This window comes from Nelusetta ayraudi, unplaced genomic scaffold (assembly GCF_046127955.1).
Source record: "Nelusetta ayraudi isolate G7.1 ecotype Tasmania unplaced genomic scaffold, CSIRO-AGI_Nayr_v1 ptg000034l, whole genome shotgun sequence".
In the NCBI taxonomy this organism is placed as follows: Eukaryota; Metazoa; Chordata; class Actinopteri; order Tetraodontiformes; family Monacanthidae; genus Nelusetta; species Nelusetta ayraudi.
Window position 1 is genome coordinate 4,236,264 of NW_027466084.1, and position 24,304 is coordinate 4,260,567.

General features: G+C 45.3%; 1 protein-coding gene and 1 long non-coding RNA gene across 2 annotated transcripts; one reads left to right on the forward strand and one right to left on the reverse strand.

The window, feature by feature from the left end:
- Positions 1-5,173: 5,173 nt before the first annotated feature.
- On the reverse strand, positions 5,174-7,314 carry LOC142892440 (uncharacterized). Its single transcript, XR_012927424.1, has 3 exons — positions 7,183-7,314; positions 5,761-6,415; positions 5,174-5,284 (listed from the first exon to the last, which is right to left on the reverse strand). It is a non-coding gene; the product is annotated as an uncharacterized LOC142892440 (long non-coding RNA).
- A 27-nt stretch (positions 7,315-7,341) lies between these two features.
- Positions 7,342-22,593, forward strand: hook2 (hook microtubule-tethering protein 2). Its single transcript, XM_076032609.1, has 22 exons — positions 7,342-7,518; positions 8,189-8,271; positions 8,763-8,835; positions 8,926-8,976; positions 9,073-9,205; positions 9,781-9,848; positions 9,946-10,011; positions 10,126-10,206; positions 12,010-12,176; positions 12,455-12,595; positions 14,464-14,665; positions 15,459-15,569; positions 16,382-16,469; positions 16,755-16,821; positions 17,163-17,300; positions 17,884-17,971; positions 18,643-18,677; positions 18,774-18,856; positions 18,948-19,042; positions 20,109-20,213; positions 20,317-20,388; positions 20,698-22,593. The coding sequence occupies exons 1-22, from the start codon at positions 7,474-7,476 to the stop codon at positions 20,824-20,826; spliced, it is 2,121 nt and encodes a 706-aa protein (XP_075888724.1). The 5' UTR covers positions 7,342-7,473; the 3' UTR covers positions 20,827-22,593.
- The last annotated feature ends 1,711 nt before the right edge of the window (positions 22,594-24,304 follow it).

Here is a 24,304-nt window from a genome sequence, read left to right on the forward strand (position 1 = left end):
GCAAGGGGTGAAGGTGTGGTTGACTTTTTGGGCATGTGTTGGCAACTCATCACAATCTGCTCTCACACACCCTGCAAACGGTCACAATGACGGCTTCCAAGACCGCATACTTTTGTCATTGAAAGAGGAGTAAATATTTAGGGCCTTATTTCTCTGCTTCTGTTTGCATTTATCGTGTTGCCACACTGCAGCGCTCTCAAAAGCTCTTTGACTTTCGGCTGCACGGCAATTCTGCACACAGTAAATAAGTCTTTTCCAAGTGTTTTCTGTTTGGTGGGATATTTTGTTTGTATTGAAATGTTGGTTGATTGATGTGTGCTTCTGTTTATTAGCCCAGCTCGTTGTTTGGCTTATGGAATCACGTTGTAATGGCTTCTGACTTGCTCTGTTTCTGCCGGTGCTCTTGGAAAATGTAAGTCATGAAATTCTTATTTCTGCATCATCTTGTTTCTGAAGTTCAGTTTAAAATCGTATTTAATGAGTGCAATGTAAAATAGGTTGGACCGTACTCTACGTCTTTGGTTATACGTGACGACATTACAGAAAGTAAACGGCAGTGATGGAAAAATGCTTTTTAAAAAAAGATCTCAGCTAAAATGTTTGTAGATGCAGTGATATTTCACTTTATAAGAAAATCCCTCATCTCGGAATAACTCCACAGTAAGCTTCATCATTGTCATACCATGCCAACAGAGATTTCAGTTGACTTTGTTAATACTCAGTTTTTAGGTGAAGAATTTGCTGCAGAAATTATGAGTGCTGACTGATGACACGTGACAAATTGCGGGCGTCTTTCCCCACCGCCATGCTGGGATTGCATCTTAATTATTGGATAATGGCATTGAAAGACATACCATACTGTGCACGTTAGTCACGACAGACAGACAAAAGCGACAACAAAGAGATATTGCAAATGCCACTGCCCTAGAAAAATTGACATCTGTCATTCCTTGCCATAAGAAAAACGAAGAGGCTCAGCCCACTGGGAGAACTGGTCTCCCAGCTGGACCAGTTGTGTTGGCTACACGCCCTGTCAATCAGAGTTACGGTGCAGGCACCTACCGGACTGGGACTGTGATCCCGAGGCTTGCTACACATGTAAGAGCCCTGTTTGACGTGACAGCGAAGGGCGCGACTGCAAAGGCAAACAGGGTGGAGGTAGGAACCTCACCTGGCACGTGTTCTCGAGGCAAAGTGCACTGCGCGCTGGGCTATTGTTGCAGCAGATGTGGGAGGATGGGGTGTGTTCACTGGGAGGAGAAGACTTAAGACTTAAGTATAGCGGCCCCAGCGTGCTGTTAGCTGCGCACAGTGATTAATGAATTCATAGCGCAAAATCACACCGTATTGAAAACCCACTGAAGCAGCTCTTTCATCCTTGCCAATGTAATCGTGCTTGACGTTGATGACACCTTCTGTAATGCATTAGAAATAAATAAATTAAAAATAACCGCAGTCATCACATTACTTTTAAGAGTGATGGGGTGAAAAGGACCTACGGTTAGATTCAAATTTAAATTCTTATTCCGTCTAAAAAGGAATTAAGACAATTTAAGCAAAAACATTGTCAGCTCTGTGACACGACATGTTGAATGGCGGGAAAAACGTTTTACCATCGGACAGACAAGGAGTTCCATGTTGGCCACAAGGGGCCGTGCACCCGATACAAAACACCAGGGGTGGATTTGGCTCTAATTTCACGGACAAACGGAGGGACTCTCCCTGACAAAGGCACTTGGTAACGAGCCGCTGTGACTCACTCACGCTGGCCATGTGCTCGGCCTACCTGGACCCGCAAGTGCGTGTGCACACGTGTGAGAGAGAGAGAGAGAGAGGGAGAAAGAAATGTCCTCTTGAAAAACTGAAAGAAGAAGACCTCACTGGCCACCCCTCCTCCGCCTCTAAGCTCATATTACAATGGATCAACCTTTTTTTTTTTTTTTTTTTTTAAAGAAAGTGGGATCTGAAGAAGATCCTCCTGCTGCCGTGAGTCAAGTTGAGATCAATATCAATGGCGCGAGGGCACTTTAGTGGCCCTTACATAACATTCTGTGAAAACTTTGCTCCTCTTTAAGTCCCAGACAAAACAACTGTGAGTCATCGGAGCGCAGCTATGCCAATGTAGTTGGAGAGTTAATTAATGTCTCCAACGCACGCAATCATTTTTTTTAAAAAAAGGCAATGGTTCCAGAACTAGTCCTCAATCATATTCCATAGTGAACACTCCCTGCCAGATCCCGCAGGTGAGGCTATGGTTGGGTTGGGGTGGGGCCCCGGCTGCACTATACCGGGCCACGTCACGGTCGTCACCGTGCGACGACTTATAAAGGTTTTGGAACTGCTCTTTAGTCCGGCCCAGCCCCTAGGATCTGTTTGCCATGAGACCCTACCAGGGCATAAAGCCCCAGACAACATAGCTGCTAGCATCATTCAGGCACTCAAACTCCCCCACCACGATAAGGTGGCAAAAAAAAAAAAAAAAATGAAATAGGCAAATTTTGTAAGCAACAATGTTGCGTAATACCACGAGCTCTGTATCCACTTATGAACAAACAGAGAGTATTTATAACAACAACATTTCACACATTTGCGAGATTTGCATAGGAACCATACAAATACCTTTTTTTCCAATTGCATTATTTTCCCTTCGACACACTTGACACTTCAACAGTCGCAACTAACTCGACGGCGCTGATGGTCACAACTACAGACGAGGGTGGACACGCTCATACCCATGCAATTCCAAATCTATAATCCACCGACAGCCAACAACCGCAACAACAGCAACTCCAAGTATGCAACCAGCTCAGTGGTTTAGTGGTAGAGTGTCCGCCCTCAGACTGGCAGGTTGTGGGTTTGATCCCCGGCCGGGTCATGCCAAAAACTGTAAAAAAAAAAAAACGGTACCCGTTGCCTCTCTGCTTGGCACTCAGTATCCAGTGCCAAGATTACCCAGTGATTCCCGTGCACGGCACCGCTGCTTCCCACCACTCCCTCAGGGTATGGGTCAAATGTGGAGGACAAAATTTCATATCCTTCAGGATGTGGGACTTTAACCTTTAATTCAACATTAACAGCATACTGGGAGTTTATAACATAGTTACAATTCAGCACACATTCACTATTCATTCTCTTTGTACCTACAGTTCACAGCATGCAGTTCAACATGGGCAATTCAATTATTTCAGTCTACTCACCGTTCATGGTATACAACATATATAATCTACAATATACCCACAAGTCAAAATACATTCACCGTTTATTATATGCCTACTATTTATGTTAGGCATTATGTTTATGTGTTTTTAGAAGTGATTGCAAAAGACCAAAAATGAAAAATGTGGCGCAAAGGAGGAGGGAAAGCCACCAGTCTTACTTTTTCCTCCTCCTCCCCTCTGGTTGACATGTCGTGGCAGCACGTAGCAGCAGGTGACCTCATGTCTGGAAAGGGCCTTTCTGATCAGCTGGGTGTTTCACACCTACAGGCTTCTACGCCCTCTGTCCCGGTCTGATCCAGTGTTGTTGTTTCCATTTGCCCCAGCAACACCTGGACAAGCTGCGGAGGCCTGGAGGCAGGTGGAGGAGGAGACACACTGCCAATTTTTCCAATACTCACAGTGCCCGGGCACAGACGCACATTGTTGGCATTCTTACATTTAAAGGTGCAGGACCTCTTTGACCTTCAGCTGCATGCCACTTTTACACACTACTGACAAGTGCTTTCCAAGTGTTTTCTTTTTGGTAGGAATTTTTTTTTTGTATTGAAATGTTGATTGATTCATGTGTGCTTCTGTTTGTTAACTCAGCTTGTTGTTAAGCTTGGAATCGTGGTGTAATTTGCTTCACACTTACTCTGTTTCTGCTGGCGTTCTTGGAAAACGTTAGGTCATGAAATGTCAGCATCGACTTGTTTTCCGAAGCTCAGTTTAAAATCTTATTTTAATGAGCGTGACGTAGTGACGGAGTCAGTTAAATGTTTCCCACTCGTTGATTAATACAATTCATCAGCGTTGTAGATGCAGTTAGATTTCACTTCATAAGCTATCCTCAGGAGGCTTCATCATTATCACTGAGACATTGCATGTTGGGCCTAACTTCCGACCTTTACCTACTCTAACCTAACCTTATGCTGCTGCATGCACATCAATACTATGAATTTCCAGTGTGTAAAATCTTTAAGGAAGCCCAATACTTAAGGAAACCCAACTGACAGCGCGGGCTTCCTTAAGAAATGGCTGCTAACTAGGGGGCAAGACCCTTATTGATCTATGTATTCATATATGTGAGAACTGTTTAAAGGACAGGAAAGCCAAACGACTTATTGTTCTGTGAGTATGCACTTTTATTAATGTATTTATGGGCAGTGTGTGAAGCTTTTACCGATATAAAAAAAAATCATAAATCAAGCTAAATGTGTACTCACTGGACTTAACTTCATTCACTTAAGTCTACTTTTCAGGAAATCGATCATTGTAGAGTACACATTGTAGATTAAATTTCCCATTTTCTTTCTACACACGAAAACCGCAAGCTTAAAAAAAAAAAAAAATCAGAAGAATTACTCAATCTCTGCTGCTGGCCCTCCCACCTCCAGCCCTCAAGTTCCCCCCCTGAGGGAGCCAAGTGCGTCAGAGCGTCAGACCGGGGCTGGAAAAGAGGAGAAGTAAAGCCTTTATACTTTAAGGAAGGAAACACATCTGGGGAATAAGGAAAGAGTGAAGGGTCGAGAAAGAGGAATTAGCGTGGAGGAAGAGGAGTGGGGGCCATAAATAGCTGCTGGATGGCTGCCTCCCCCGGAGCCCTGCCACGCCTCCTTCCACCGAAGTGTTAGTCAGCCCGGTTCGATCCCTCAGCGAGTGACTAACTCCTCTGGCCCCTTTACAGTCACTTCCTCTTAGGTGTTCTGATCCATGTCCAGGGTTGCACAAGTTTAGATCCTCCTGTCCAATCACAAATTACTATTGTATCCCATCAATATAACTTCCGGGGGTCCCTGATCAATACACACAGGACCGGTTGGAAAGATGTTTTTTGAGTTGTTGTTTTTTAATGTATTAGACCAGATTTGAAGGAATTTTAGTGACATATAGATAGATATATAGCTATACATATATATATATATATATATATTTTAGCTTTTTGAAAAAAATATGAGACCTTCAGGGATCTCATGGTTAATAAGTGCCCCTACACTACTTAATTTTCATCTCGCACACTGATTGTATTGAGTTAAAGTTATAAAATTAAATCAAAAGTCGTGTACAGTGATAACATAAAAGAGAGGCTGTTTGAATACATACATACATACATACATACATACATACATACATACATACATACATACGTACATACATACATACATACATACATACATACATATACACATACACACATACATACATACATACACACATACATACATACACACACACATACATACATACACACATATACACACATACATACATACACACACACACACACATCTACACATACATACATACATACATACATACATACATACATACATACATACATACATACATACACACATACATACATACATACATACACACATACACACATACATACATACACTCATACATACATACACACATACATACATACACACACACATACACACATACATACATACACACATACATACATACATACACACATACATACATACATACATACATACACACATACATACATACATACACACATACATACATACATACATACATACATACATACATACACACATACATACATACATACAGCAATCTGCATGTAAATAACAGGTCAACATGCATTCCATTGGCAACCTGGGGGGAGAATAAAACAGGAAAGCTAGACAGACCAATATGTTAAAGCCTGCTGTATTTTTCTTAAGCCAGATGTAAGGCTGTCCGACCAAGTTGTGTTTTTTTAAATGGGAAATGCCAGAAGACCATCTCATGCAGGTGTTCAGCTAGCACGGGTAGGACGGCGGCACACACACACTCACTGGTTGAGTTGCCAAAGAAAACAGGAAGTAGTGGGCAGTGTTGTGTGATTGGACTGTTTGGTTTGCTCAGGAAGGAGCCGTGTGAATAGGAAGATATGCAGATGATTTATAAAAGAAAAAAAAAGAGTGAAAAGGAGTACGTGTGCAACAGCATGTTGTTGGAGCTGTAACTGAAACTTCTTTGAACACAAAGATTATTGTACATTTTGGTAATGTTTAGCCCTTCTAGTGCTTTAGTGGTGCTGGATACAGTGGGGACATATTAAATTGTACATGATTTTTTTTGATTTCTTAGAGATATGAAGTAGAAACCTGGGCTGCTCTGCTCCGCTGGTGCGAGCAGTCTAGCTGTTTGTGAAGTAGAGACATCTAGTGGTGCTTTCAGGAACTTGAGGTCACAGTCTGGGAAGATTAATTGTTGCTTTAAAAAAAAAAAAAAGAATGAAAACAGCAGAATACTCATTCTTTTTTCTCATTCTCTCTATTTTTACGGAGAGAACACTTTAGCATGTTTATTAGGTCTATCATTGAAAAGAATTCAGGTAAAATTCTATGATTTATTTTGAAAAGATGGACAGTTTTAATACGTGTCCATTTAGTTCATCATCCGTGGTCTGCAGGTTGCTATTTCTTGGATTATTTTTTTTTGTTTGTTAAAATTACTAAATTGTTTATCTAACAATTAGCTATGCAAAAATACCTACACCACATATTTATTTTAATTATTTTTAATGAAGCGTTGCTATCAAATATAACGTCTCTGCCAGATCATAACATTTTTTTCTGACTAAAAAAAAAACAAATGGCAAAGTAACCTCAAGTTGATCTTAAATTTCAGTCTTTGACAATGTGAATCATTTTGGAAATATCTTATTTCTAAAGACATAAGTGTCTAAACGGTGGGGTTTTTACTGTATGTGGATCCATTCAGAAACATTCCTCATGGGCTTGCATTCTATTTTCATCTAAATATGTTGTGCTTAGTCTTTCTGGTGAAAAAGGTGCTCTTAGTACAGTCCTTTTTTACGAGTGAACCTGAAATCAGATGTATATTTGTAGAATTCTATATTTTCTATAGATTTGTTGTTGTTGTTGTTGCTGCTGCTGTTGTTTTTATTGTTGCTGCTGTTTTTCCTTAATTATCATAATGTACAGACAAGCTGACCTACCAGATAATCCGTCTCCATGGGATTGCTCCTAATAGGCAAGCTCGGGTGGTTATCAGGAGCCGGAGCAGCCACCGTGGAGGAGCAGCAGCAGCAGCAGCAGCCAGCAGGAGGCCACGGTGGCTGGACAATGACTGACGTGGAAGGTGTCAGCAGCGAGTGGCAAACTTCCTAAGGAAGAGTCTCAATAAAAAATATATATATATTTTTTTAAAACTATACCTCCTCTCCGTGAAGGCGCTGCGGGTTTTGTTTTCGTTTTGTTTGTTTTTTTAAACAACAACAGAAGACACGATGAGTCTGGACAAAGCGGAGCTGTGCGATTCACTGCTGACCTGGGTAAGTTCTGCGTGCTTCCCGAGCCAAGCTAACTATCGCGCTCGCTGGCTAACAGGTGACAGACAGCAGGTGCTGGCCGAAGAATGGTTTAAATTAACGTGCCGGAGTGAAGTTAATGCAAAACACAGACTTAACGTCGGATAGCGGTCATTGTTATGTTGTGTTAGGAGGTTGACGTGACACTAGTTTTGCATTCCATGGAAGTTTAGCGTCTGAAAGCTAAGTGTCGGTTTGCTAGCCAGGCTAACTGGCTAGTCAGGCTCTGGGTTCAGAGGTAAACAGTTGGAAGTTTGGTGTTGAGTTGTGTTATCTGTTCCAGACTGACTGTGGCGTCAAGACAAAGGTGGCCTCCACCAACACAAATGCACACATCTGCTAAATTATGGCAGTATTGAGTTATATTTCTTGTACCCCCAATGCCAAGAAAATCCACCTGTTTGGTTCTCACTTGTATTTTAGTTGTGAGTTTTAATTGCATGAAATAATGTTAAATATAAGTTTGTACATTTGCCTTCATGTGTGTATGAGTAAGCGCAACACACGCACATACATATATATAGTGTGTGCGTGTGTGTACATATATATATATATGTGTGTGTGTGTGTGTGTGTGTGTGTGTGCGCACACACGTGTGTAAAATTTCTTCTGTTGTTTTTGTCTTCCTCCTCAGTTGCAGACATTCCAGGTGCCATCGTGCTGCAGCAAACACGAGTTAACGAGCGGAGTTGCCATTGCACATGTGCTTCACAGGATGTCAGTGTTTTTTGGTTATTCTTCTTTCGCTACATTCTTTCGAGTCGGAAGCTTCAAACTGTGGCGGTCATGTGCCATTGGCAATGTAACGGCCACAGAGACGTCCACATCTAATTATCTGTTATTATCTGTGAATTTTAGTTGTACCGTGGAATTGTGAGCTAAAAACAAACTTTGCTGTTTTCATTTGTTTAAATAGTTTTTGCATATTAACCCCCGAGTTCATTCTACCAAAAAAAAAAAAAGGCCCTTCCGTATAAAAGCAAACACTTCCGATCGTCATTGAAATTCTCAACTGTTGGACGAGTTCTCCTGAAATGTAGCGTCGTTCCCAAACCTAATGAACTGGGTGACTTTGAGCGTCGTTGCGCTTCGCTCACGAGAAGCAACAAGGCCTCTTTGTCCCCGCGACTCTCCGTTAATCTCGGTGCCAGACGTGCGTTGCCCTTGCCGTTACCAAGTTGAGTTCTCCCGTGCTCTCGCTAATACAGAGACCCCGCTTGGTTTAACGAGACATGGCTCGGCAGAATCAAGGAGGAGAGCGGGGACAACTGGCGCCTCAAGGTAACGGTGGACCTGCAAGGGTGGTGACCGCAATGCTCCTCTTTGTCATTCTTATAACCACTTCTTAAAAGTGACTTTTGGTCTCCGCAGGTCAGCAACTTGAAAAAAATCCTGAAGAGCATGATGGAATACTATCATGACGTAAGAGGAACCCCCCCCCTACCCGACCTCATTCAGCAAGTTTGAGTGCGCTAAGGTCTCGGCGGCAACATCTCAACCCGTGTTTTTAATGAACAGGTTCTCGGAAACCAAGTGTCAGATGAGCACCTGCCAGACGTGAACCTCATAGGGGAAATGGGAGACGTCACCGAGCTGGGAAAGCTGGTGCAGCTCGTGCTGGGCTGCGCTGTCAGCTGTGAGAAGAAGCAAGGTGAGGTGGCTCGGGCCTACACAAGTTAAGAGGAGGGTGAAAACTCGTGGGATTCATTTGTGTTCCGTGGTTCCTGTGGCCCGAAAGCAGAGGTTCTCTACTGGTGGAGTCTCCGGGCCCACATTTTTTTCCTCGTCATGAAAAATCACCCAAATTTATTCCACAAAAATATAAATGGTATCCCCACTTTCTATTTTGTCTAGTAAAGGAATTACTGAAATCATTGAATTGAATTGTGTGTCTTGCAAAATAAATGCCCAACATTTTCTCTATAAATATATTTTAGAATGCCTTTCATAGAAAAAAAAACAAAACCGCGAAGGTCTACGAAGCCGCCACCCACTTTTGGGTCACGAGTCACAACCCACCATTTGAGAAACATTAGACTCAAACACAGGCTTTTCAATTGAGTTTTTTTTTCTGCTCTGCAGTTCAGAAGGACACTTCAACTGTTGCAACTTTAAAAATCTGACTTAACCCTCAAATAAAATGGTGACAAATGCACAGCTGCTGTGCCAGCAGTGTTGTCTCGAGATGTATTTGGCTGAATTTCCTGTTGTGTTGCCGCCCAACAGAGCAAATTCGTCAGATAATGACGCTGGAGGAGTCGGTCCAGCACGTCGTGATGACCGCTATCCAGGAGGTACGTGAGCCAGTGAGGTTCCCAGCGACGCGGCAGTGCGTCCCAACCCTAATGTTGAATTCAAGCCGATCACGTTGTCGCCACTCCTTTATTGCAGCTGCTATCGAAGGAACCCTCGTCTGACCCAGCGAGCCCAGAGACTTACGGAGACTTTGACTACCAGGTGAAACTTTTCCCAGCAGATCTGTTACACGTCCCTTTGTGCTTGGCCCCCCCGCGGTGTCATCCGGCGGTTCTGTAACCTCTCCCTTTGTCCCGACTCATGCTGCGTGCGCAGTCCAGGAAGTATTACTTTCTGAGCGAGGAGGCGGACGAGAAGGGGGACATGAGCCAGCGCTGTCAGGACCTGCAACATCAGGTGGGTTGCGTCCAAATCCACGTTTCTCAACTCGTGGCTCGCACAGCTTGTCTTGATTGGGCCCCGGCGTCGTGGCCGGTTTCCCTATTTTTACATAAAGGAATTTTAAAAATGTGCGTATATGTTTATAGAGAGGAAATGTTGGTTTTGCAGGACACAATTCAATCATTTCAATAATTTATTGTCTCGAACCTTTATTTTTTCTGAATTAGAATTAGATTAGATTTGGGCCTCGACTTCACGATGAGGGAAAATAATGTGGGTCCTGAGGCTCCACCGGTTGAGAACCACTGGTCTAAATGACATTGCAGTCAGCACATGTTTTCAGGGGGTTGGGCAGAAATCTGTCTATCAATCGACTGTATCTTTTCCCCCAGAGTCGATATGGATTTAGAAAACCCTGTGAATTGATTTGCGTTCAGCAGCAGCATTGCGCGGAAGCCCCACCCACCCTAACAACATCGTGCTTGGTTGTTTTATTTCCTGCAAATTAAACCAGGCGCAGTGACAAAAAGCAGCGTATTGGATCATTGTCAGGGCTTTTTGTTCATCTCTTCCTGCTCTCGCTTGCAAAAAAAAGCAGAAGTTTTTTTTTTTTTTGCGTTTCAAAAGAAACGCAACAAGCTTGATTAGTCAAGCAGAAAAACTCTCTCGTTTTAAACACCGGCCGGGGGGGCTTCCGGGTGCAGCTGCCACAAATCAATCAGTCAGTCTGATCGTCTGTTGAGTGTTGATGTGCACGGGACAATCTGATTCCTCACTGTGATCAGACTGAGAGAGACCTTCACTGAAAGCATGTTGATGATTTGCGCTGTGGCCGTTATAGATGAGCCCACCTGAGCCTTGGAGTGTGCGGAGTGGAGTGAAGTGGAGTGGAGTGTTCTTTTTTTTTTTTTTGCGCCTCGCTGCGAGTGAACTAATCGAGTGCTTTTAAAGACGCAGCGCAGCATCCAGACAACCCTGACACCCAGCCAACAATAATTTGTGCCGCTCTCCGCCCACTTGTTTATTACTTGCGAGCCCACGCGTCAGGGCTGGGGGGGGGGGGGTCGGGGGGGGATTAGTCATTTGTGTTGTTTTGATTGCAAATTCGCTGCTGCCGCTCCTGTGCTAAAGCGTGCAAAAATGTGTCCTTTAAAAGTTCAGTTGAAGGCTTTGGCTGTGTGCAAACGGGAGCGATGGCCGCCAGGTGAGTTCACGCGCGCAATTTGCGAAAACGCCGGAATGTGAGCTTGTCTAACCGTGACTCCACTTTTTAATCCCTCAGTATCAAACACCCTCCCCCCTACCCCTCGCCCTCTCCCCCTCAACCCCCCCCCCCCCTCGCTAAAATGTCACGACACTGTTTGGTTCCCAGCAAGCGCCGCGCGTAGCCGTCTATTTATAGAGCGAAGGGTTCGGTCCCGACCCCGAGGGCGGCGCTAACAACTTGACGATTGTCAGAGTTTCATCCGCCTGACACCGTTTTCGCATCAGCTGACTAACTTGGCTTTTTTAACCGCCCGAGCATGTAAAGCGAGAGCCGAGCATGTGTCCGAGCTCCCGCTCGCATGAACGGCGGTGAGTTCGGGGCTGTTTTTTTTTTTTTCCATTTTATTTTCCCTCTTCTAGTAGATGCTAGCTTGTTTTCTCAAGATTGAAAGGTTGTTTCTGTTGTGAGTTGCTTCGGGACTGAAACACACCACCGACTCACTATTTCTTTCCCCCCCCCCCCATCCCCACTTCTCCCGGCGCTCCGTTGCTTCTCCCGTCGCTCCCGGACTCTGTTCACAGGGTCTGCTTTCTCTCCGCCTCTCCCCGCAGTTGTCCGCCGCCGTGGAGGAGAAGGCTTCCCTGCAGGCGGATAACCGCTCCCTGAGGGAGAAGCTGAGCCGCCGCGACTCTGCGGACGGCTCGGCCACGGCCATCACCGGCAAGAAGCTGCTGCTCCTGCAGAGTCAGATGGAGCAGCTGCAGGAGGAGAATTACAGGTACGGGACAGGCGACGGCTGAAAGCACCAAGTTGAAGTTCTTGACAACTTCAAACTTTTTTATATGTCAGTAAATAATCCATCTGTTCATACGAGGTAAATATCTTGGTTTTCCTTTCTTATTATATCTTTTTTTTTGTTTCTTTTTAATTCACATAATTTTCCTTCTCTTTGCGCACTACATCCCCAATGGGGGATTAATTGTTCTATTCTATTCTATTGGAACACCTGGTGAGTTAATTTCCTTTTTTCCTCCTCGCGTTGTGTTTGTTCCTCAGGCTGGAGAACAGCAGAGACGACGTGTGCGTGCGCGGGGAAGTCCTGGAGCGCGAGGTGGCCGACCTGCTGCACCGCAACGAGGAGCTGACCAGCCTGGCGCAGGAGGCCCAGGCCCTCAAAGATGAGATGGATATTCTGAGGTGAGGCCTTCGAAAGTCTCACTTCCTCTGGGGGGGAAAGTAAAGGAGGTGATTTAGGAGAGAAATGTGCATACAAACAAAATCAATCGCTGTGCCTTAATGCTTGTGTTGCGCTTCCAGGACTCTTGCGTGGGTGTTTAATCATATTTAGGCCGTGTTTATATTTTATGACGGCAGAATACTACTGCATGAACCAATCTTAGACGGCTGTGCCGTGGGCAATGTTGCATTGAATAAGTCACGTGTGCAACGCAAATACGGCAAGGCCTTATTGAAGTGAGTCAATTACCAGTGTTGTTTCACTGGTGTTTAGGCAGCAGTAGTGACGAGTCTTTCAAACAGCCTTGAAAGGCAGAACTCCGGAGGATCACAACAGGCACCAGAATTTCACAGATAAAAGGCAGTTTCTGCATTGGGTTGGTAATGCAGACGAACCTAAACAATCCTCACGGTCACAGTTGATCACATCCAGATGCCGCACGGTTCGTTAGAGTGGCACCGTACCTGAGGCCAGACTGCGTTGTTTGTAGACGAGCAATTTTAGCCGAGCAGCTTCAGGTATGGCCTGGACTGGATCATTGTAGGCAGGGAGATTCTGGCCTCCTTGGGAGTTTTTCATGAACTCTTTTTGAAAGAGCTCAGTGTTGGCAGCAATGTTGAAATGACCGTTTTAAAGACACCGTTAACACTTGTCCCCAAATCAAAGGACTTGTTTCCATATCCAGATTCCTGGAATGCAAGTTCTGTACCCGAGTGCATGATGTTCTATTGAGTTGAAACTTGCCTATTGACATCTTGGAAATCAGTTTTCAAATGTTTCTTGTCAGCAAATAGACAGATCACTCTCAATGGAGGGAGAAGGAGGAAAAATGGCTTAAAGGCCCAATGAGTAACATTTAAAGACATCTGTTGTATTTAAATAGAGTAGAAAATTCTCTCTCACACACACAGCCACACATGCATTGTATTTTAGTTTGTTCTGCGGCTGCTTTTGTCTCCATGGACTCTCTGAACCTCGTTGTTTTAATGCCTTACGCTACCATGAGAATATCGTCACAATAATCACGCCGCTACTTAGCGATAACTCGAGCATATATTTGTTGAATCCATACCAAATGTTCATAAATGCTAACCAAACAAACTGGAAGTGAGATATTTTCACTCGTTTGAAAAAAATTGATCAAAAAGTGGAAATAACTCACTTCCTGTTTGTCGGGCGGAAAAAGTCAGTGTATGTAGCATAGGGCTTGAAGAGACGAACGCGTGGAATTTTGTTCGCCGTTTCCACGGCCTTCCTAGTGGAAACGAGGGCCATTTCTAATTTTTGGACGCCTCTAGGGGGCGCTAGAGAGTCAAATTTTGCCATTTCCTCTTAAACATTTTTTCACAGTTTCTATCTGCGTGCCAAACTTTGGTGAGTTTTGGAGTTGTGTATAGGGGGGCAAAATGCGGTTCAAGGGGTTTTTGTCTTGGTCAACAACAACCTGAGGACAGACGGGGAAACTTTCAAGAGACGGGGCTCATTTTTTGGGGGGGGGACGGTTTTGACCTTGTACACCATCAAATACGCTACACAAATACATAACTATGTTGCCAGCTTCTGTCATTATCAGCACTAATTCATCCATTAACATTGTCTGGCGACTGCAAAAGCTGCCCACACGCGTGCGTCCATTCAGCTCCTCTCTGACAACAGTGCCGATAATAGGAATTTTCCTGCGCGTGTGCCTGCCTGCCTGCCTGCCTGCGTGCATGCGTGCGTCAGAGGTGTTTATCCTCCGCAGTTGAGTTGCTCGTCCACTCGGATGTCGTTGTGTAAAAGCACTTCTCCCTCCCTGCCCGCCCGCCCTCCCTCCCTCCCCCGCCAGGCACTCGTCCGACCGGGTGAACCAGCTGGAGGCCCTGGTGGAGACATACAAGCGGAAGCTGGAGGACCTGGGAGACCTGCGGCGGCAGGTGCGCCTCCTGGAGGAGCGCAACACCGTCTACATGCAGCGCACCTGCGAACTGGAGGAGGAGCTGCGCAGGGCCAACGCCGCCCGCGGCCACCTGGACAGCTACAAGAGACAGGTGGGCCAAGTGGTGGCATTAGGGAGGCACCGATACCAGTATCGGACATCGGTACCGATACCACGACACCGATACCAGTTGTGTCATATGGATGGGCTATTATTGCCGTTAATATTAGAAAATGGGCAAAGCCATCTAATGTTGATGCATCGGGTAAATGCATATGTTGTGTAACCTGCATGCACACTGACGTAGAAAGTGCTAAGCGGCACCACAGCCAACGGGGAGGAGCAGGATTAGCGAGTTTTAGGGCTATAGGTGGACTACAGTTATTATCTGAGGCTGCTTTATTCTACGTGGCTTCCCCAGAGAGAGACGGTGTAGGGTTCATGTGGTAAATCATGTCATGTTATTGTAGTCTGTTGGTTGTTGTTGTTTCATGCACTTGGAAACAACATTAGCCTATTAAGTCTGTTTGCAGCCGCCTGTCTGACGGAATAAAAAACCCGTGTTCAAAGACATGTTGCGCTATTTTAAAGGTCCAGTCTGTGATATTGGGCTTGATTTATACAATCAAAGTCATTTCCTGCCACCTGACAACACGGATGAGGTATCCAGGTTTGGGTGCCCAGGCCGCTTGTAGCTCACTGGCAAGCTCAGGAGGGAGAGGGAGAGTGGAACACGCTGCGATTGGCAATGTGATGTTGATGTCCCTTTGATTATTACTCACTTAAACCTTCAATTAATTTCAGCAGGTTGCGTCTTGATGCAGTTGTGCGTGGCGGGATGGGACGGGTCAGATTCGGGGGTTCAGTCGATCACTCTGGCAAACTCTTGTCGCTGTCGCCTGCAGACTCACGAGCTCCACACCAAACACTCGGCCGAGGCCATGAAGGCGGAGAAGTGGCAGTTCGAGTTCAACAACCTGCGTGACAAGTACGAGGCTCTTCAGAAGGAGAAAGAAGTGAGTTGGTGAACATCGTGCAATACGCACTAATGGGAGAAAAAAGTTTGCGGACACCTGTAGAATGTCATGGTGGAGCAGGAACCCACCTCATAGGAGGATTAGAAATATCATGTGATGATGTAGGAAACATGTGCTTGTGACATTAAAAAAAAAAAAACATGTGGCATTAAAAATGTGACATTTTTATTGTCAATTAAAAATGAAAAAAAAAGTTTGTTAAAATGTCTTTGATTTTTATTTAGCTCTTTATTGAAGTGACTCTGAACAAAAAGGATGAAATACAGCTATTTCATTACTTACTTACTATTCATAAAATTCCTTAAAATGAAATTAAAGAGCTTAATGGGCTGTGGAATGAGCCTCCGGGTGCCGTACTTTGCCCATGCTCTGCTCTAGCTAATAAAATGGCGTCTTGGTCACTGTTTGGTAACCGTGCATGTGCAGCATGTGGCTAGATGTTGGTGACTGCACTCAGTCTGGAGTCTCCGAAAACAGCTTATTCTGAGTCTGAGCGCAATGCAACACAGTACATACATTTTCCCCGGCACTGCACAGCTGTAAAGTGGGGCTAATAAATGCTCTAATTGGAGCGTAGCCACTTACAGCCATTGCCAGGTGTTTTCCCATCGTGTGTGTGTGTGTGTGTGTGTGTGTGTGTGTGTGTGTGTGTGTGTGTGTGTGTGTGTGTGTGTGTGTGTGTGTGTGTGTGTGTGTGTGTGTGTGTGTGTGTGTGTGTGTGTGTGTGTGTGTGTGTGTGTTCTGTAGTCGATCACGGGATTGTGACGTCATCCTGTGTGTCTTTTGTTCAGAGGCTCATCTCCGAGAGAGACACCCTCCGTGAGACTAATGATGAACTGAGGTGTGCCCAGGTCCAGCAGAGGTGTCTCAGTGGAGCTGGTGAGTTCGCTGCGAGGGGCTCCCACTCTGGGCTGGAATGACGCAATCGTACGCTTCCGCTGCCGCGTGTTGGTGGTTGACCGTCGATTGCGTAACAGAACATTCACTCTGAATGGGACGCCCCCCCCCCCCCCCCCTGTTCAAAACAAAGAAGCAAAACGGGCTGATTAAATAAAATCTGTGAAAGTACAAGCTGACACCATCTCTCTCTCTGTTTCTCTCGCCCTTCTCTCTCTCTCTTTCTCTCTGTTTCTCTCGCCCTTCTCTCGCTCTCTCTTTTTGCAGGAGGCCTGGATGACAATAGTGGTGCAGTAGGAAGCCTTGCTGCTGAGATCATGCCTACTGAGCTCAAGTGTGTCTGCTGCCTTTTGTCTTTATGTGTATTCTGTGTCAGATGTGAATGTATGTACGATCAAATCCTCAAACCACATTCAGCCGTAACGGACGAGACTGATGTCTCCCAAACCTTTGACAGTGGTGTCTCCTCTCACCACTGTATGAATCTGCCCTTCGCACTTTAGCCCTGGACACGTTTCCATCTCAGGTCCAGGAAGTGTGGAGCGTCGGTGCCGCTCGAATCGACTCGTGGCCAACGTTGCACCGCCTCACCATCACAGTCTCCCCTCCTTGTCATTGCTTTTCTGCATTTCTTCCCTGCTCTCATGTCGTCCATGGTGTTTTTGCCGTCCACAGGGAGACTGTGTTGCGTCTGCAGAGTGAGAATAAGATGCTGTGTGTCCAGGAGGAGACCTACAGGCTGACACTGACAGAGGCGCAGGCAGAGCTAGAGGATGCTCAGCGCAGCAAGAACACCCTGGAGACTCAGGACAGGTAGAGCTGAGCGTGCGTGCGTGTGCGTGTGTGTGCGTGTGTGCGCATGTGTGCGCGTGCGTGTGTGTGTGTGTGTGTGTGTGTGCTCCTGGACATGAGGCTGCTTGTTTGCCTGAGGGTGAGAGTGATATCTGCTTAAATGTCAACTCGCCCTCTGGACCGCGCGCTCGGCAGAGCTGTGTGGGCCGCGCTGGAGGACGGACAAGAGTGAGCCAGATTGTCCCTTGACGGCGAGAGTGTGTGTGTGTGTGTGTGTGTGTTTACATGGGGTTTGGGCATGTGGGCATGTGGGTGGACTGTGTGTACGTCCATGCAACACCATGCCCAGGGTGTGGGAATCATACTCGGGCAACAGTAACAAGAGGAATGTGGTGCAAAGCGGTGCTCCTCCTGCAGCAGATGTCCAGAACATGATCCACCCACGTTGACTTAACGAAACAAACAAAACAAAAACACAACAACTTCCATTTAATTCTCTGATTCTCTTTTGTTGCTCTTCCCCAATGATCGACTTGAACGCCACGTTTCCCTGAAATCTCCTCCTCTTCTTCTTCTTCTTCTTCTTCTGTGGTCTCTGCTCCAGGCTCAACCAGCAGCAGATATCGGAGCTGCGCTCTCAGGTGGAGGAACTGCAGAAAGCACTGCAGGAACAGGACAGCAAGACTGAAGATGTGAGTTTGGACCCGCCTCGGACCTCCTCCTCCTCCTCCGTCACAACCCTTTCCCTCGCCAGCCGTTGCTTTGATTTTCATGGACGGAATATTGTTTGAAATCCTCCCTGTGTGATCGGAACCATCAGATAATCGCTCTCTGCGCACATTGGGTTCCACATGAGAAACTGAGCGCTGCTCAATGATATTTTTGAGCTCCTGCCGTCATTGCCTAATGCGTACCTGAAACAGGAAGGACTCGGGTATACGCTGTTGCCTGCTGGCCTGGTGGCTGCAGAGGTCCCACAGGCCGCACACGCTCCCTACATGTTGATTTGGAATGTTAACACGTTTGCTGTGACTCACCGTTAACGCCTGCCCCTCTTCTGTCTGTCGGTCTGTCTGTCTGTCTGTGCCTGCCCTCACCGATCAACCCTGCCAAAATCAGGCCATCGTAAGTACGGCCCCCCCGACATCCAGCTGGCCCATGATTTAACCTCTGACGTGTGTGTGTGTGTGTGTGTGTGTGTGTGTGTGTGTGTGTGTGTGTGTGTGTGTGTGTGTGTGTGTGTGTGTGTGTGTGTGTGTGTGTGTGTGTGTGTGTGTGTGTGTGTGTGTGTGTGTGTGTGTGTGTTGGCTAGCTAGCTTCGGCTCTCACGTTTCTTCTTCGTCCTCTTCTTCTTCTCTTCCAGTCCTCCCTGCTGAAGAAAAAGCTGGAAGAGCATTTGTAAGTATTTACGCTACTTTTTTTTGCGTGCGCCTCACAAAGTCATCGTGGCTTTTGCCTCGGCGCTGAGCTTTGGTGGTGTGATGATGCTTGCAGGGAGAAGCTGCATGAAGCTCACTCTGACCTCCAGAAGAAGAGGGAGGTCATTGACGACCTGGAGCCCAAAGTGGACGGCAACAGTAAGGCCGTCTGTGCTCGGTTGACGCCGGCCCCGTTTCAATGCTGCTCTTCACTTTTGTTGTCTTTTTTTTTTTTTTTTTTTCCCTGTAGTGGCGAAGAAAATCGATGAGTTGCAGGAGAGCTTACGAAAGAAGGACGAGGACATGAAGCGGATGGAGGAGCGGTACAAGCACTACGTGGAGAAGGCGAGAACGGTCAGGAACCTCTTATGAGGAGGGTGGGGGGGGGTCAGATCACCCCACCTCCATCAACCCATGAGACCAACTGAAAGTTATTATTATTATAATAATAATAATAATAATAATAACAATAATGTATTATTGTCACCAATGGTCACTGACATGTCCTTCAGTAATATTGATGAGTATTTATATACACACTGCTGTCAAGTATGCAGTGCGAGAAATCCAGATACCACCCCCCCGCCCACCCCACCCCCAACCACCACCACCACCTTGTACAGTGCAGTGATCTCCAGTGTTGTGGGGATTACTCCATAACAGTAATCCAACTACTGATTACTCCTCAAAAAAAGTAATCTAATTACTTCTTTAACTACTTTGTTTCAAAAGTAATCAATAACCAATTACTAATTACTTTAGTTAAAAAAAAAGGTAACGTTACAGTTGCTCAGTGCTTTTTCAAAGTGCAAATTCTGCAATTCCAAACATTGCCTCTGTCCTCTTAACATGAGTGAATGTTTGCTCTCTGAACACAAACTGCACATTTCACAGAGCAAACTCGTGTCCAGCACTGGTGCCTTTCGCACAGCCCATATTGTTAAAAATAATTAGAAGCAAAGTAGTTAAAAGATCGCTTCTGTGCAGAGCACCGCTGACTTACTGGTAAACATGGCTTTCAACAACTTATGAGGTTCAACGTGGAGATTTTTTCGAAGTCGAGAACGTCTTGTTTACTGCGCATAACGTACAAGGAACCACAATATTCAGTGCATCGTTGCATATCAATGACGTTGCATGCACGGCTGCGTCATCAATCTGTTGTTGTTTTTGGTTGTTTTTCTTAAAATAAAGACATTATGTCTCGCAAAATATTTCGGAAAAGCAATGGAATCGTTACTTGATAAAGTAATTACGATATAATTACCAGTTTTGCCACGTTAGGTTACTCCGTTCCTCATAAAAGCAGTTTAATTACAGTTGTGGATTACTTAGTAATAGATTACTCGCCAACACTGGTGGTCTCTGGGCTCCTTGCTCATCAATAGAGATGCGTGTTTGGTGTCGACAGGTGATGAAGACGCTGGATCCCAAGCAGCCGCCCAACTCCACCCCTGACATCCAGGCTCTGAAGAACCAGCTGTCGGAGAAGGAGAGGAAAATCCAGCACCTGGAGGTAAAAAGTTGCATCTTGACTATGATTTGGGGGGGGGGGGCTCATGTGTCAAATGTGTCTCCAGCCTTTGACCGACTTGTGATGTCCTGTTTGTGCTGTACAGCACGACTATGAGAAGAGCCGAGCCCGCCTGGACAAGGAGGAGAAGCTCATCATCTCAGCCTGGTACAACATGGTGAGCGGCACAGAATAGAAACGCATGAAGCAGATTCATTTTAGGCGCTTGGACAGTGCAGTGTGCCAAATACCCGACTATGTTCAGGGGGAGAGGGCTCGGGGGGGGGGGTCTCCATCCTCCTGATTGCTACTCGGCACCAACGTGCAGGAGGCCTATAATAACCTGACAATATTTCATGGATACAAGCCATGACATTCTACATAACAACACCCACACACACACACACACACATAGAAGAAGAAGAACGTCTTGCGTGATGTTGGCCGTGAATTTGAGTTTGTTACTTTGTCCGTCTCCTCATCCCAGGGGATGCCGATGCACCAGAGGATCTCCGGCGAGCGCCTCGGCCCCTCCAATCAGACCATGTCCTTCCTCGCCCAGCAGCGGCTCTCCACCAACGCCAGGAGAGGCCTGGCTCGGCACAGTCCCAGATAAAGGACGGAAGAAGAAAAAGAAAAAACAAGTAGAAAAAAAAAAGAAAGCGTAGTTCCGAATGAGCCGCTCTGGAGTAGTCTTCGTCTGAAACGCTGCCCCCTATGCCTCAACTTGGGGTTACTGCGCCTCCCGAGAGCTGTCTGTCGTGCTGCTACTACCACCTGCTGGAACATTAATGGTACAAGACTGAAGACGCGAAACCTGTGGCGCTGCTGTGTTTGGGCCCCGAGTGATAACGAAGGGCGACGGCTTTAAATGCGACTGAGGATGTTTTTTTGGCCTGAAAGTGCGGCCCTCTCACCTTTTCAGGTGGATTCTCTGCAGCAGCCTCTGTTCTCTCTTCTTTTCTTTTCTTTTTTGAGGTTTGTTTTAACCGACTTTTATTGTTTTTATTACGAGGGCAATGCATTCAAATGTTAGCGACTGTCAACAGGCCTCCTGTTGTCCAAGTTGCTGAGGGTATGGAAACACTACTGTGCTACTCCCCAGGTGTGCTGAGGAGGCTGCTAGAGCTGCACAGACTGAACCCAGGCCATCGGTCTGGTCACACGTCATCACCGGTCTGCTTTGAATGTTTTGCATTTCCTTTTAAGCTTTTTACTGCTCTTTGTGCGTTTGAGGTTAGTCTTTGTGCATGTTGAATATTTGAAGGACCTCGAAAAGACGTTCAAACCACTGGGTTGCGTTTATGGGTTTCCACTGTATTCACTTGATTTTTTTGGTTTTGTTTTGTGTTGTTGTTTTTTTTTTGTTTGTTTGTTTTTTTGTCCTTCTCCTCTGCTGGAAACCTGAACCTCTTGTCAAGCCAAAGCACTTTCCATGAAAGGTGGATTTTTGTCCAGTGCCTTGCAGATTTCTATGAAGATAAGCCTTTAAGATGTTTGTAGCATCCGGTCATTCTTTTTGACTTGTACATCACTGGACAGGCGTTTTTTTTGGGGTTTTTTTTTTTTCCTATTTGCTGTTGATTTCTTTTTTTTTCAAACCCCTCCCAAAGATTTAAACAGGGTTTTGGTTTGAGTTATTTGTCTTCAATTCTCCCAAGCGATGTGAAAGGCCTCCTAATTTATGACTGGAAAAATTGATAAAACACTACGTTGAACCATAATGGTAGAACTTGGCAAAAAGGCTATGATTTTTTTTTTTCTTCCATTATTCCATTATTTTTACTTCCCTAATTGTCAAGCTACTGGGAGGAAGTGTCTTCACCATTACCTCCAAAGTGAGCCTGCTGACAGGAAGTCAGCGGCAGAGTATGAGATTGAGGCTGTGGTACACAGTACTTTAATCAACACTATGTCTGCTTTAACTTGGTACCACTGGGGAATGTTCTCTTCTTTTTTGGACATGTCTTTTCAATATGTCCCATATTCAAGCTGCTGTTTTGGGTTTTTTTTTTGGGGTTTTTTTTTTGCACTTGATCCCTGTGACTGTTTAAGTTATGCTCTGCAGACCATAATCCTTCCATTGTGTGCACGTTTCTACTGATGTTTCGAAGTTTGAATTTACAGTTCTATGGATGGGTGTTAAATTTCTTTGCTACACATTTGCATGGCTTAAAGAATTGAACTTTTCAGTTTGTCAGTGTTATCTTTTTTCTTTTTTTTTTTCACAATCCTGGTCTGTCAGAGTCATATCAAAGCATATATATATATATATATATAGATATAGATATAGATATATATATATATACACACAGGGATGCTAGGCAAGTCCACTTGTAGTCGTGTTCACTTTTGCACTACAAATAAATGGTGTCTTAGGAAAGAGTTGTTTGTTTCAGTGTGGTCATTCGCAGCACTTTGAAATAATGAAAAGAATCACTGCTCCAATGACGATACACAGTTGAGGGGGGGAGAGAGAGAGAGAGAGACTGAACCAAGTTTCAGTCACTTTATGATATGATTCAAAATGTCTAACGAGTGACACAGACTTCTCACACTCTGGGCAACAAGCCTGTGCAGCTTAGACACTTTGTCAAAGTATCGCTCGTCACTCCACTTATCTTCAAGAGTCCCACAGATTTGATTAAACGTGCCAGTCCGGATTGAAAAGGGACGTTTTGACGTAACCGGTTGAATAGTGTGGTTTGCGTTGTGTTGAGTTTGAGTGACCCACACCGTGTTCAGCTCTGGAGGCTATCTCCGTTTATTCTGGCAACTGACAACAGAACGTGCAACACAAAATCCTCCGTCAACTGCTGATATGTATCTGGAGCTCCCTACACAAATTAATTGACATTAACGTGTGCAAGCAAATTGTGAAGTTAAAAGTAATCTTCACTGTGGCTCACCTCTCCCACGGAGTACACGGAACAAAAGGGAAGAGGTGAGGCGGGGAAAACAAAGGAGGCTTAATTGTCAGGTGTTACTACTAAATTTTGTGAAATTATACAAAATAATATCCAGCTTCTTCCACAAATATTATGAAGACATAAATTATCCTGTTACATTGAGATATTTTGGAAATGTACATTTCAGTGCAATTTTTGGTGTTTGATGAGGAGCTACCGTTGAATACTTCATTTGTAGGGTACTCATTCACAACACATGGGATGTGACGGCACATTTGATTGAGAAGATCTAGACTCCGTCCATCCAACCGTTCACACTTGCACACAATTTCACAAGTTCCTCAATTTTCATCGCATGTATGTTTTTGGGCCGTAGGAAGATTCTGCTGGAGCCTCTCCCAGCTGTCAGTGGGCACCTGCACACACCTACAGACACTTTGGAGTTCCCAGTGCACCTAACAGGCGTGGTCTCAGACTGTGGGAGGAAGCCCGAATCAAACCTGCAAGGGAAGTTCACTTTTTTTTTTAGGAAATACAAAAGAGTGCAGGAGAAAGAAATACCAACAGTAAAAGTAGTATCCACAATGGAACAATGGTATTGTGATTCTAGGACTCGCAGATAGTTAGTTTAACACGCAGGGTTGAACTAAATGAAAGAGGAAAACAGCACAGGGAAATGTGATTTATGTGGGCAAGCAGAGAAGAAACTGTGATTTATATCCTCGAGGAAATAAAAGTATATTGGTAACAGATTTTGTCCGTAAGCACGATCATTGGATTTTGTTCACGTATTTAATGCTCAACACGGAAGGGGGCGCTGGACCAGTGACGTCAGCAACGGTAAATTCAATATGGCCGTCATCGAGTGACCAGTGGCTAAAGTTAGCATAACGCGTTGGTAAAATATGCCCGAGTTTTCGGCGCTTTGTTACAAGTAACCGATTTTTGTTGTGCGCGCTGTCCGCGATATTGCCTTATTGATCCTCTCTGCGCGTGAATTGTGCGGAATTATGTTAATTCTTTCGTGAAGGCCTCGCTAAACTGGGCTTGAGTTTGTAGCGTTAGCCGCGCTAGCAGCCTGAAGGGGTGTTTGCTTTTGTTTTTGTCGGCCTACAGAACCGTCAGAGTACAGGTGGCTGGCAGTTCCTAGTGTTCCCCCCCCACACACACACTTTTGGATGTTCT

Coding starts and splice junctions, on each gene's coding strand:
- hook2 (XM_076032609.1), top strand. CDS start 7,474: ATGAGTCTGGACAAAGCGGAGCTGTGCGATTCACTGCTGACCTGG. Junction 9,206..9,780: donor CAGCTGTGAGAAGAAGCAAG/GTGAGGTGGCTC, acceptor GCCGCCCAACAG/AGCAAATTCGTCAGATAATG. Junction 18,857..18,947: donor GCCCAAAGTGGACGGCAACA/GTAAGGCCGTCT, acceptor TTTTCCCTGTAG/TGGCGAAGAAAATCGATGAG.